This window comes from Pteropus medius, unplaced genomic scaffold (genome assembly GCF_902729225.1).
Source record: "Pteropus medius unplaced genomic scaffold, Ma_sr-lr_union100, whole genome shotgun sequence".
Lineage (NCBI taxonomy): Eukaryota > Metazoa > Chordata > Mammalia > Chiroptera > Pteropodidae > Pteropus > Pteropus medius.
Genome location: NW_024354911.1, coordinates 9653640 through 9668718, shown reverse-complemented (window position 1 = coordinate 9668718; position 15079 = coordinate 9653640). Strand labels below are relative to the sequence as shown.

Below are 15079 nucleotides of genomic sequence, written 5' to 3'. Positions count from 1 at the left end.
TATCGCTTATATGTGGAATATAATAGAAGTCAAATATATAGAGCAAAGAGTAGAATAGAGGTTTTTAGAGACTGAGGAGAGATGGAAATGGGGAGATATTCGTCAAAAAGTATAAATTTTCATTTATGGAAGATGAGTCAGTTCTAGAGATCTGCTGTACAACATTGTCCCTATGGTTAAAAGTACCACATTGTACAACATTGTCCCTGTGGTTAAAAGTATGTTTAAAAATGCATAAAGAAGGTAGATCTCATGTTAATTGTTTTCATCACAATAAAAAAAAAAAAGAGAGAGAAAAAAGAAGAAAGGGAGGAGAAAGAATAAAGGATAAAGGAAGGAAGGAAGGAAGGAAGGAAGTGGAAGGAAGGAGTAAGGGAGGGAGAGGAGGAAGGAGGAAGGCGGAGGAAATAGTGAGGAGGGAGGAAGGAGGAAGAAAGGAAGAAAAGGAAAGTGCATGAACAAAAATAAAAACAGGACATCTCTTGGTTTAAGAATGAATTTTTAGCCTGTCTTATTTTCAGGATTAAATGCTGCACCTCTTTGTGTTTATTTATATTGTATATTTTGAGCGAGATGGTTTACAGAGTATATATATGCATTTAGGGGTTTCTAAATCAGTAAATTTATGGGATAAACAATATTCCACATAAAATATTTATGCTACAAATCTGGTACTAAACAAGACATGACCTCTTGATGCTATCAATTGAAGATCTAATGTTGGTGACAGAAATGTAGTTATATGCATGAATAGATGACTTTTAGGCACAATATGAGATTCTTTTAGGTACTACTTAGGAGTCATGATAAGGCAAATGTTTGATTTCAAATGCTTTCATTTGCTTAATTATATATAGATAAACAAAATGTCAAAAAAAAAAAAAGATTGAGAATTTCAGCCTATATTTATAGATCTGCCAAACCTTACTTTTTAGATGTTATTCTAAATTATGTATAATAAATTTTATGATACCACTTAAACATATCTTTTGTGTAATTTTATTTTGCCTTGTTTAAAAAGAGAAAAAGATTGCCTTCAAAAAAAGAACAAATTTTTGGAGTATTTAAGTTTCTCATGGTAAAATTAAGCTACAATACAGCTTATGAAAACATAAGATAGGCCTATAACTAGATATCACTAAAATTTTTTATAATTTGGGTTATTTTATATGTAACAGTTGTTTATAATAAATTTGAAGGAGATATAAGACCACCATAATTCACATTGGACAAAGAAATATAAGTAATCTCAATAGTTCATTGTTTCAGTGGACATATATCTTTACAGTGAAAAATCTATTACTAGAGAGATTTTAAGAAAAGTTGGCAGGTAAAATGTAAAAAAGCCCCACTATTTAGGACAATCATAATTTTATGATTATCGTGTTATTTTACATGAGATAATTATAGATATATGCAAAAACGCTTTATGTTTATCAGAATAAGGACTATCTTGACAGGTAATAAAAACACATTCACCTCTAAAAACATTGAAATAAATATAATATTAAATATTAAAATATATTATAAAATAAAAAGTAATAAAGTCTAGGATTTTCAGAGATATGGAACTGAAGGCTGACTTGTTTTTGAATTTTTCACTAGATTTCTAATTACAACATGATTTTGGCAGAGTTTCAGAGACTACATGGAAATAAAAAAATATATTTGAAATATTCTGCTAAAATGGTCTCTAAAATTGTGTTTTATTTCTCTGAATCTTTTCCAATATGGTGAAGAAAGAATCAAAACTCAGAGATAAGTAGCCTGATGATTGATAGTCCTCTAGTCCAATGGTCCTCTTACCCCACCCCTCCTTTTCATTTATTTTTTTCAACTTTACTGAGGTATAATTGACAAAAAATTGTATATATTCAAAGTGAACAACTTGATGTTTTGATATACATGTACATTTTGAAATAATAAACACAATCAAGTGAATCAATATATCTATCACTCCACATATCACAGTATCATAGTTAACATTATTTCTTTTTTTTCTTTTCTTTTTGTGGTGAGAATTCTTAAGATCTACACTATTGGCAAATTTCAATTATACAATACAGTATTGTTAAGTATAGTCACCATGCTGTACATTAGATCTCTAGAACTAACTCATCTTACAAAACTGAAAGTCTTTAAACTTTGATCAACATCTTCCTATTTCCATTTCCTTATTCCTGGCAACAGCCATTTTACTCTCTGCTTATGAGTTTGACTATTTTATTTTATTTTTTTATTTAATACAGTTTTTTTCAATTACAGTTGACATTCAATATTATTTTATATTAGTTTCAGGTGCACAGCATAGTGGTTAGACATTTATATAATTTATGAAGTCATCTTCTTGATAAAAAATAAACAAATGGGACTACATCAAACTAAAAAGTTTTTTTGCACAGTAAAGGAAACCATCAACAAAGAAAAAGACAACTTATTGATGGGGAGAAGATATATGCCAAAGATACGTCTGACAAAAAGTGTTAATATTTAATACTTATGAAGAACTCATATGTGTATTCTAGATTATTGTAGTGATCCCTTTGTAAGTTATATAAATGTCTAATTACTATTTTGTACATCTGAAACTAATATAATATTGAATGCCAACTGTAATTAAAAAATAAAGTATTAAAATACTAAAATAAAACCACTTACTTAACGCCAAAAACCAAAAAAAATTCAATTAAAAAATTAGCAGAGGGCTTGAATAGACGTTTCTCCAAAGATGACATACAGTAGACATATGAAAAGTCAAGGTCACTATCATCAGAAAAATGCAAATTAAAAGATATCACCTCGCACCTGCCAGAATGGCTATCGATAAGTCAAAAAACAAATGTTGGTGAGGATGTGAAGAAAAGAGGACCTTGTGCACTGTTAGTAAGATTGGAAATTGGTGCAGCCACTATGGATAAAATTTCCCGCCCAAAAAAACTACCTTATGACCTAGCAATACCACTTCTGAGTATTTATTTGAAGAAATCTAAAATGATAATTCAAAAACATATATGCATCCCAATGTTCATATACCATTGCAGCATCATTTACAATAACCAAGATATGGAACCAACCGAAGTGTCCATTAATCGACATTTAGATAAATAATAAGTGGTACACACAAGTTCTGGTCAAGATGGCACTGCTTGCATCCTCCCATGACCACATTAAAATTACAACTAAATTGTAGAACAATCAACCAGGAGAATCATCTGAAAACTAGCTGAACAGAACTCCTATAACTAAGAATATAAAGAAGAGGCCACACCGAGACTGGAAGGAGGGGCAGAGATGCAAAACGGTCTGGATGTTGAGCTTTGGGAGGGATATCACAGCTGTGGAGGTTCCCACCCCAGAGGAGTGAGGGGCCCCAGCCCCACACCAGGGCTCTCCAGCCCAGGATTTCAGTGCTGGGAAAAGGAGTCTCTACAACATCTGGCTGTAAAATCACTTGGAATTCTACTGTCTTCATGAGATGGAAGGCTGCTGGAAACCAGATATCCTCTTAAAGGGCTCATGCATAAGACTCACTGGCTCGCAGGCACTCACTCTGGGCTCCAGCAGAGGAACAGCAGCTTGGGAGGTACAAGAGACATACAAGGAAAGACTGAGTTGTATGGCTTCAAGGTGAGAGCCGGAGGGAAAGCCACCATTATCTCTGTGTTGAGTCCATCTCCTGTGCAGCATATGAGCAGGCTCCGTGAGACCCCACCCCACCCAACTACCACTTTGGAGGCACTTTCTGGCTTGGCAACCAGCCCCACCCTACACACAGCAGGGTGCTCCTTTAGCAGCAATCAACAGGACTCAACTCTTACACCTCCAAAGACACTTTCAGTCATGGGCAACTAGCCCTACCCAAGCTGCAGTATTTCTTGAACAAATCTCAGAGATCTGTGGGCCTAAGGCAGGCAGTGGCTGGCCCGGGTATGATCTGAGACTTATGTGAATGGCCACAGGTTCCAAATCTGGTGCCAAATCTGAATCTGCACTAACCTTGTGAATATCACTCACCCTACCCTGGCAACTCCCTGGGACCGTGCCTAACTCAACTCACCTACTGCCTGAAGCTCTTTCAGTTGCTGAGCCTTCTGGCAGCCAGCAAGCAGCCTCAGGCCTTAGGATGCCCTTTGCCTTTTGCTGAGCTTCCCCAGGCCCGGTAATGATGGCAGCCAGCCTTGGTTCACTGCTTGGTCTCTCCCACATACTTCCAGATTCAGCACAGGACTTGACCAACAGCAGATAGCTTTGTAGGTCCTACCAGGTAGGCCCACACTGTTCATAAGCAGGAGCTGATCTTGGCCTCCACAGGTGCCCCTCCCAAGGGGCCCTAGAACCAATACACTTGGCGACTGGCATCAGACCATAACCGAGTACCAGCTGATTAGCTTCATGATGGCACACCCAGAGGATGGTCTCAACAAGCACATGAGGTGTTTGGAGTGAATCCCACACTGTGGGATCAGCCACACACAACAGCTCATATACTGTGACTGTGGCCAGTACTCACAGCCAGTCATCCTGAGAATCAATTCCACCACTGATGTGCCAACAGAAATCAAGGCTCAACTACAACAGGAGGGCACACACAACCCACACAAAGGTCACTCCTGGAGCACACAGTGCAGGTGATCGGGTAGACTGCAGCACTGGGATATACAGGGCACCTACTACATAAGCTCGCCATATACAATAATATACTCAAAAATTTTTCTGAATTGAAAAATTTGTAAGTTTTTTTCTCTATCTAATTTTAATCTTCCTGCGACTCTTTTTAAACATTTCTACTGAGTGCGCAGTTAGAGATCTTACCTTAAAAGGAATTATAATCAATATAGTAATTAACTAACAATAGCGCCCAGGGTAGAAGGCACAGAGAACCTGATTTATGTAATTAATTCATCCTAAAGTTGTCATTTATTTGTTTTTTTAACAAATAATCATTGAATGCCTGCTAAACATGAAATGCTATGATAGACACAAAGATAGTGAGATATAGGGAGAAATTAGAAACAGATTTAGCTCTTATGTACTTTATAATCTACTGGAGGATATGAAAAAAATAAAAAAATAGGGAATGTTTAGGAAGGAACACTTGTTTGTACTAAACCTTATATGAAAAAGAACCTCAAAGGATTGATAATAATATCCACATTAAAGAGTCATTGTGACGACTAAATGAACTTTTATTCATGAAAGCAATATGGAAACAATAAAGAACTATAAAAATATTCAGCATTATAATTTAGATATACAGAAATAAAGAGGATCATTGGTAGAAAATATCACAAGAAAAAAATTACATCTTTTTGTCTTTGTTACATAGTCAGTAAAAGGCCATTGCAGAAAAGGAAACACAGTAAAATAAGAAATAAGACTTGAATGTTTATTCCCTAAGTATGGGTAATTGTGAATGTTAGATGGATGGGAGCAAGAGTGCAAAGAGGCTCTTTATTCTTTTATTAACCAAGAACAATATATTCCTAGACACAAAATAGGAGAAAAAAATCAATCCTTAATTTTAATGTGAAATATTACCAAGAGAATGATGACCAGATTATCTTCTCTTTCATAAAAGATTGGACTATAGAATAGTGATTTATGAAAAATTTTGATTAAACCATTGAAATACCAACTTTCTAAGTAATAATAGTCTTTTATGAGTGAAATATAGAAATAAAAAAATGAAAATTAAAGAAAAATAATTGCAACAAAAATGGTATGTAATGTCACAAAAGAAAAAATAAACTCATAGTTATACAAATCACAAATGTTAAGCATGCTGTGGTAAATGGCTCCATATTTAGAAAAACTTATAAAAATCAATTATCAATATTAAATAATTTGTCTTTATATTAATAATCTTTGAAATTTAAAATTCACATTTAATGCCAGTTTTACTGTTTCTAAGCAGTTCATTTTAAACCAAATAAGAATAGTTGTTAAATAATATTTGTTTATGTATTTTCTATTTTAATTGTGAAATACAGTGCCATTTTGAAAGAAAAAATATACTTACTTAAATGAGGATTAACAGGAGCTACAAGAAAAGCAAAAAATAATGTTAGCATAACTTAAATGTCTTTTATAAATAAAAGTCTAACCAGTGTCTCATAGTTCTTTAACAAAACTTAATGATCTTCCCCACTGTGGCCTTTGAATTTTATATCTGCAATCCATTTTGTTCTAGAGGATTGAATAGAATCGACTTTGGAGCTCCGCAATAACAGCCTCAAAGTATCAAAAAAATCAATGCTAAATTGCACATGGGTTTGTCATTTTCCAAAGAATAGAGTTGCTGAACTTTTATATCTTAACCTAAACAAAACCCAGAAATCAAAACTGAAGCTGATAGTAGGCCAATATATAATCTAGATCTTTTAACAATGAAAGAAATTACTCAACAGAGATTCTACTTTAGCTTTTTGGCCATTATCTACTTTTGGTGAAAATAACATGATATATATGAAAATAAAGCAATCTTTATATCATGTCATTATATGTGTCTTAAAACAAATAGCCAATTTGATCTTGCTTTGTTAATTACATTAACACACACACATATACTCACATACACAGCATTTTCAAATGTTAGGCAACACATTTGCGGTTTTGTGCACCAGAAGAATATTTACCTTAAAAAACTAATCGTGTTTGTAATACAAGTGCCAATTGATTTCTACCTGAAGAGGAACGAATACTTTACATTTTACTGAAGCAACAACAAAAATATATCTAACCTGAGACAAATGATATCTGTATATTGAATAGGCATTTATCACTCTGAAAGAAAATTCCATTATGAATGAAGAAAACCATTGTTGTAGTCGCCCAAGGTTACAATGGGCAGTTATTCTAACCTGCAAAAGTTTGTCTACTCTGATGTTAACCATTCATCCAACTTGGACATTACTAGAAAATTATGATAGTCAATAACACATACACATGCACAAAACATGTTCATATATGATTCATATATTAGTACATTGAGTTTAATTTTAACAAGTGAGTTAGTCTCAATTATTTTTGCTATTCCTACATACAGAAGACAGACTAGTCCCATTACTTTAGTTATTTTTCTGATTCCGCATTTCCCATTGTAAATTATAAAATTAATAATATATAGAAGGGACTATACATTTATTAGTTCCATTAAAGTGGAGAAAAAATAATTTTCTTTTTTTTGCAAAATATCAGTATATTTTAATTTAAAAATTAATTAGTAAAAATTAAAATTATTTCATAATTAAAATAATGTGAAATTATAAAATTATTTTTGTATTCTTTTGGAGAAATAAGCATCTTTGAATTATAATTTAATTTTAGAAAATATGTCACAAATACAGGTAACTTCTGATCAGAATGAATTTTAAAGTCTTCTTCTGCAATATTTTTCATCACCAGATTCACTATGAATAGCACAATGATCCTTGTAAAAAATTTGCCATTCTAAATTCTAAATATTGCAGTGACTTTATTTTTCTTCTTTCAAATTTGCATGTATAATTTCTTATAAATGCCTATATAGCACTAAAGTATACTTTACCTAAATCTATGTTACATAAAATCAGTTTTTAATTGAAATGTTTATGATTTTAATACGTATGCCTAAGAATGTAAAGATAATTAAAGAAAATTGAAACTAAACATAATATCTATTTTCTAGATTTGTTTCTCATTTTAGTTTGTTGCCTCAGGTTTTTCAATAAGAACTACTGAGTTCATGAAAATGTTTTCCTTTATCTCTCTAAAAAAAGTCATGATAATTTCTAAAGTTAGCAAAGAAGCATAAATCCTCTGTAATGAATCTATCCAGTTCTACTTAGAGTTTGTCATTTCATAGTTGTTTAACGCTACAGGACACTGAAACTTTCTAAGTCCTAATTTATTCATCTTTGAAAGGAATAAATATCAATGCATAGTTTCTAATATCCCTCTATATTAAACGGTACAGGGTTTACAACTTAGAGGCAGGGAGAATAAACATAAGATAAGAAGAGATAATTAATATTTTATAAAACATATAAAACTAAAACTTTAGAAAAATATAGTTGAATGTTTTCTAGTTGTCCGTCCAATGAAATCAGGGAAGTAATTAAAGAATAACAATTATCATTTCTCATAATATTTACATCACTAACATGAAAAAGATATATTTTTAAAGAACCACATTCAAGAAAAGATGTGCAGTGACTCTAATGCTTTTGCAAACATATATATTTAAAGGACCACATTCAAGAAAAAAGATATATAGTTATTCTAAATCTTTTAAATTCCTTGATTGTCTATGAATATTCTACTCTATGTTATAGATATTAATTTTTTGATGAAGATTGAATATATCATGCCCAATACACTCTGACTGATGAGAGTGAAAAAAGTGACTTTATATGAAAATGCAACTCTGATAAGTTTTTAATAATTTTCCTTTATTTTCACTTTTGACAGAATTTACTGTTTCTTTCTTAATGCCAAACAGAATGGAGACCTACAACTGAAAAAAAAAAAAACACATCATATTATCTTTTTAAGTCAAACTCTGATAATGATAAAAAAATATTTCACTGAATTAAGGAAACAAATATTAAATATATGCCACTGATTCATTCAACTCTGAAAAATATTTTTACAATTCTGGAGCTAGTCGTTGATATAAATTTCTACTGAAAAATGAACATAAATTTCAACTGATAAAATATTGATCTGTTTAGTATACAGTAAAACAATATATCAGGTGAAAAGGGGGTAAGAGGAGATAGAAAAGGGTAAAAGGGGTCAAATATATGGTGAAAGGAGATTTGACTTTGAGTGGTGAATATACAATGCAATTTATAGATGATGTATTATAGAATTGTACACTTGAAACCTATATAATTTTACTAAGCAATGTCACCCCAAATAAAAATAAATTGAAAAAGTATATCTAATTTCTATTGTTTCTATTTTTTAAAGTTTTTGACCAACTTTTAATTTTTTTACAGTTTTATACTAGTTTCAATTTTTGCTCAATAGGACATTTAAGTAATGAAGATGTATTAAATGCATATAGTTTATAAAAGCAAACTCTCACTAACATACTCAAAAACACACATATTTAGTTATTTTTAAAGTTAGCAATCTAAAAGAAAAAAAAATAACCAAAAAAAAATCAACTAAGATGTTCTTCAATAGGTAAATGGATAAACAAACTGTGATATATTCTATCATGGGATATTATTTAACAAGAAACAGAAGTAAGTTATTAAGCTACATGAGAACACCTTAAGTGTGTACTGCTCAGTGAAATAAGACAGTTCGAAAAGGCTACATGCTGTATGATTCTAACTATACAATATTCTGGAAAAGAAAAAACTGCAGACAATAAAAAGATCAGTGGTTTTAAGGGTTGAAGTGGGGGAAAGACAAATAGGTGGAGCATGGGATTTTTAGGGCAGTGAAACTATTCTGTGTGCTTCTGTAATGGTGGATAACATTACACGCTTGCCAAAGTCCATAAATAATAAATCTTGATGTAAACTATTTACTTTAATAATAAAATGTCAATATGTTAATGAATCGTAACAAATGTACCACGTTGACGTAAGATGTTAATAGTGGAGGAAAATACATTGGGAGAGAGGGCATATGTGAGAGTTCTCTATATTTTTTGCTCAGTTTTCTATAAATGTAAAACTATTCTAAAAAATAAAGTCCATTAAGTTAAAAAAAATTAAAAAACCATTTGATCATATTAACTAACTTCTTAATGACATAAATTTTAAAGCCATCAAGAATTAAAAAAAATAAAATACAGAAATATTGCATCACAACACAAAATGGAAAATCAAAGGACATTGTTGACATTATTGCATAGGTTTAATGTTAAGTAAAACATTATTCTATATCTCTACATTTATAATCAAATATTTCAATTTATAATGATAAAGTTTTTTGGGTTTGGGGTGTTTGTTTTTTGATTTTTGGTCACTTGGCTGGTGACCCAGAAAATCTATATGCTAAATTTTAGTTTGTGTCTAAATTTGGTAGATAGTTGCAACCTACATATTCCAGATAGTTTAATATTCAAATAAATACTTTTAAATAAATGTCTACTTACCACTATATTTGATGACACGAATTGTTGAATCTCCTTCACCAAATTTGGTGAGAGGAGTTAGTCGCACTTCATAAGCCTCTGGTTTAATTAGCTCAGTCAAATTATATGTAATTAATTCTCCTTTTTGAATATTTCCATTTATTTTAATCTCTTGTTCCCACCAACGCTGCTGTCCAGCCTGAAATCAAAATAATTATGAAATAGTGTTCTCAGTATTTTATTCATAGATACTTATTATGTTTTAACAAAGTGGAAAAACAGCTTTCTGAAATTCGATTAAATAAGAAAGTACTTATATTATATGAATACATTTTATTAAAGTTCAAGTTTCTATAATAAGCGAGACATTTTTTAGATGTTTGTAGATCATTACAAAATTATGGAATAGTTTGGCTAATTAAACACAGATTTAATATCTCATCTAATATTAAGAGTCAATCTGAAGACTTAGAGAAATAAAAGTTTACTTCTTACTTAACACATTTATAGTCAACTGGTCTTTCGCAAAGACAATACAATAGAGCAGATAGTCTTTTCAACAAATTGTGCTTAAATACTGGACAGCCACATGCAAAATATTGAATCTACTTGTGGACATTAAACCCTCACAACATTTAATTCAAAATGGATCACAGACCTAAATGGAAACCATAAACTACAAAACTCCTAGAAGGTAACAGGAAAAAATCTAGAAGCCTTTGGGTTTGGCAATGACTTTTTTGATACAACACCAAAACCACAATCTATTAAAGAAACGATTGATGAGCTGGACTTTTTTAATTAAAAATATACACTCTACTAAATACATTATCAAGAGAATGAAAAGACAAGCACAGAATGAGAGAAAATATTTGCAAAAGACACACTGATAAAGGACTATTAACCAAAATATATAAAGATCTTTTAAAATTTAACAATAAGAAAACAACAACAACAAAAACAATTAAACAATGGGCCTTATTTTTTAACAGAAAAGATGCTTCGCATTATATGTCATCAAAGAATTACAAATTAAAGCAATATTAAGATACACTACACACCTATTAAAAATGGTCAAAATCCAGAACACTGACAAGAGCAAATGCTGGCAAGGAGGTGAAGAAACAGGAACTCTCATTCACTATTGGTGGGAATGCAAAATAGCACGGACACTTTGGAGGACAATTTGGTGGCTTTTTACAAAACTAAATATACTCTTACTATAGAATTCAGCAATTGTGCTGCATGGCATTTACTCAAAGGAGCTGAAAATATTCATACACTCAAAAATCTGCACATGGATGTTTATAGCAGTTTTATTCACAATTGCCAAAACTTAGAAGCAACCAAAATGTCCTTCAGTAAATGAATGAATAAATAAACTGTGCTACCACCAGATTATGGGATATTATTTAGTGCTAAAAAGAAATGCGCTACCAAGCCATGAAAGGACATAGAGGAAACTTAAATGCATATTGCTAAGTAAAATAAACCATTCTGAAAAGGCTACATACTGTATGCTTCCAATTGTATGACATTCTGGAAAAGGCAAAACTATGGAGACAGTAAAAAGATCAGTGGTTACCAGGGGTTAGTGGGGAGGGAAGGATGAGTAAGCTGATCATAGAGGATTTTTAGGGCAATAAAAACCTGCATGATGATATAATGGTGCATACATGTAATTATAAATTTGCCCAAACCCACAGAATGTAAAACACCAAGAGCGAACCTAATGTAAACTATAGACTTTGATTGATAACAATGGGTCAATGTAGATTCATCAATTGTTAACAAATGTATCATGTTGGTAGGGGATGTTGATGTTGGGAATGCTATGCATTGTTGAAGTAGAGAGTACATAGGAAATCATTGTACCTTCTGCTCATTATAGCTATGAATCTAATAACTACCCTAAAAAAATAGTCTGTTTAAAAATTGGTTGTGTCACTTTTATAATTTCCTGTTATTTACATACATTTTCAGTTGTATTTATATATGTACAGTAAGTATAATTGCCTTGTAATATATATCCAACACTTTGTATATCTGAAGTCTATAGCATCTTCGTTCCTGGAGTTTTTCTCCTTGTATTTACTTAGTTATTTTTAACTGTGTATTGATGATATGGCTAAAATACTATTACTGGGGTTTCTTTGGGGCCTAGGACAAAGATATATTCCCTTAGAGATAGACCTTCATTTCTGACATGCTGCTAAGGGCATCAACAGTATAACTCACTTTTACTTCAATAATGAAACCCTTTGGTTTCACAGATTAAAGTGGAAATGATCCCTTGCTTTGAAAAGTCCTTGCGCTTTCATTTCTATTTGCCTCAGAACTGCCAAACTATAAGAATCAAAGTTCAAGTTTGTCTGGGTTGGTCAATAGATGAAATCAAAGCAATTTGGGTGAGATATTCCATTTTTTACTTTGAGTTTTTATTTTCCTTTACATTATGACCTAGTAATTTCATATATATACATATATACACACATATATATAAATATACACTATATACATTTACATATTTTCTTGTTTTCTAAAGATTGATTACTCCTAATTACATAGCCTAACCTGCTATATTTCTGGAAATGAAATTCTCATATATGTGCCATTAGCACAGGACTAGAAAAATGACAAATAAAATAATGAAATGGAACAGAAAGCATATATATATATATATATATATATATATGTATGTAGATATGTGTGTGTTATTATATATATATATATATAGTTGTGTACTTTACATAAGAAGACAGGAATATATATATATATATAGTTAATGCCACATAGAAGACAGAATATATATATATATATATATATATATATATATAGTTGTGCACATAGAAGACAACATAAGATATACCATTTAATTTGTTATGTGTATGGAAAAAACATAAAGTTGATCTCTATCTCGCCTGTTATATAGAATGGTCAGTCTCAGGAGGATCAAATACTCAAATTTAAAAGGCAAAAGGTAAACCATTTAGAAAAATACAGAAGAATGTAATTATGATCTCAAGTAAGATATACTTAAACAGAATAGAAAAACACTATTAGTAAAGGAAAAAATTGATAAATTAGCCAATTTTAAATTTGAAAATTAATATTAAATTTAGGATTTTGATATAATATTTTCTTCTCGTCAGTTCTCCCTATTAAACAGAGAAAATAAGAGCAGAGGTTTGAAGAAGATATTTAGAACACATACAGTTAACTAAACTATATTAAAATTCCTATAACTAAATAAAAAATATTCAATAGCTAAATGAGCCTAATAGAAACAGGTATTCGTAGATGAGGAAACCCACATAAGTAATTAGAGAAAAGGATCAGCCTCACCATGAATCAATAAAATGGAAATTAAAATCACAATACAATCAGATAAACAAAAATTTATAAAAACAATATTAAGGCTTGGTGTATACGTTGTAAACTGAGAAGATGGGGGAGGGGTAGATAAAATTTTACTGTACTTACAAGCTAACAAGTTGGCCTGCAACAGTATCATGTATACTAGCAGATGACCTGAGACTACTGGGTCAAAGAAAAGGACTCATGAATTGATGGACAGCATAAGATTTACACTGGCATTGGTTCCCCTTGTCTCTAAGTGCTACAGGGGTGATAAAGTGCCCAGTGGATTTTGCACACGACTTGGATTTGTGTCACATTTGAAAAATTCTGAGCCTAAGAAACCTTAGAATTTTATAATTGACAGTAACCAAAACTGCTCAGCCATTATCCAAAAGGGAGACATTATATTATTATACTGGACATTAAATAGACCTTCCCTGTGCTCCAGAGGGAGACACTATCTCTACATTCTAAGCATATTTGCTATGCAAATGACCTTGAAAAGATAGGCTGGAAGAAAAAGACAGTGCCTCTGCACAATGATATGCAAAAAAGCAAGAGATCCACAGGAAAAAAAAAAATGTCTTTTGAAATGTAGTCTTGATGACTATGTAAACTGGTATAAGTATGGAGAGCATCTGGCAATAAAAACATTACAATGAGAACAGATAAACTCATGTACTTGCACACAGAGAAACAGGAATATTTGTGGCATAGAAAACACAGAAAATAATCTAAACATCAATAAGAGGTAGAATAATAAAATAGTAGACTCCATAAAATATAATACACAATACAAATGAAAAATGAAGCTAAGCTAGCTATACACATCATCATGAATGAATTTCACAAAAGTAATATTGAGCTAAACTTAACTTTGAAGTGGGGCTATCATAAAATTTAAATTTAAAGCATACATTTTGAAGAGGGATGTACATAGATACACATTAGAGTATAAAGAAATACAGAACATAGTAAATACTAAGTTCAAGATACTGGTCGTGTGGCTTAGAACACCAAGAGAAGATGCAATTGTAAGGGGTAAAGAAAGAACGTAACTATATTTGGTGATTTTTATTTTGTTAGACTGGTAATAGATATACAAATTATATTATTTATAATATAATTTGTATATAATAGATATACAAAGTATATTATTTTTGTGTATGCCTGAAATATTTCTCTTTGTCTTTTAAAGACATAATTGTAGAATAAGAGTTAGAGATAGACAATTGTGAATTTTCTTAAATTCTTTATCCTTTTAATTCTAAGACAGTGCTCTATTGCATTGCTTTCTGCATCTACACCTGTGACTACTCCTTCCTGTTCTTGAAGAGATGCTTTTCCTTTTCCTGAGTTGTAAATGTTGATGGTCTTTGAGATTTTATATGTGGTGTTTTTGATACTCTGTATTAGTAGTTTGATACTCTGTATTATATTTAGGAATGCACGAGAGTCACAGGACAATTCCAAGTCTTAACTACCAGTGTTTCTGCTTCAATGAGATCTAGAAATATAATTTTTTAGTTTGTTTAGAAATATAATTTTTAAGAAGCATCTTCTCCTTTACAAGGCAATTTGGATGCAGATGATCCAGGGCTACATTTGCTGAGGCTCAGTCTTGCCAGACCATCTCATTAATAC

General features: G+C 31.3%; 1 protein-coding gene across 3 annotated transcripts in view; it reads right to left on the bottom strand.

The window, feature by feature from the left end:
• MDGA2 (MAM domain containing glycosylphosphatidylinositol anchor 2) overlaps window positions 1-15079 on the bottom strand; it is a 772964-nt gene that overhangs the window by 36062 nt on the left and 721823 nt on the right. For all 3 annotated transcript variants that reach the window (XM_039856637.1, XM_039856638.1, XM_039856639.1), the window contains 2 exons: window positions 10097-10274; window positions 6020-6040 (listed from right to left, as the gene is read on the bottom strand). In XM_039856637.1, coding sequence (XP_039712571.1) covers window positions 6020-6040; window positions 10097-10274 — 199 coding nt within the window. The remainder of the gene's footprint in view (window positions 1-6019; window positions 6041-10096; window positions 10275-15079) is intronic.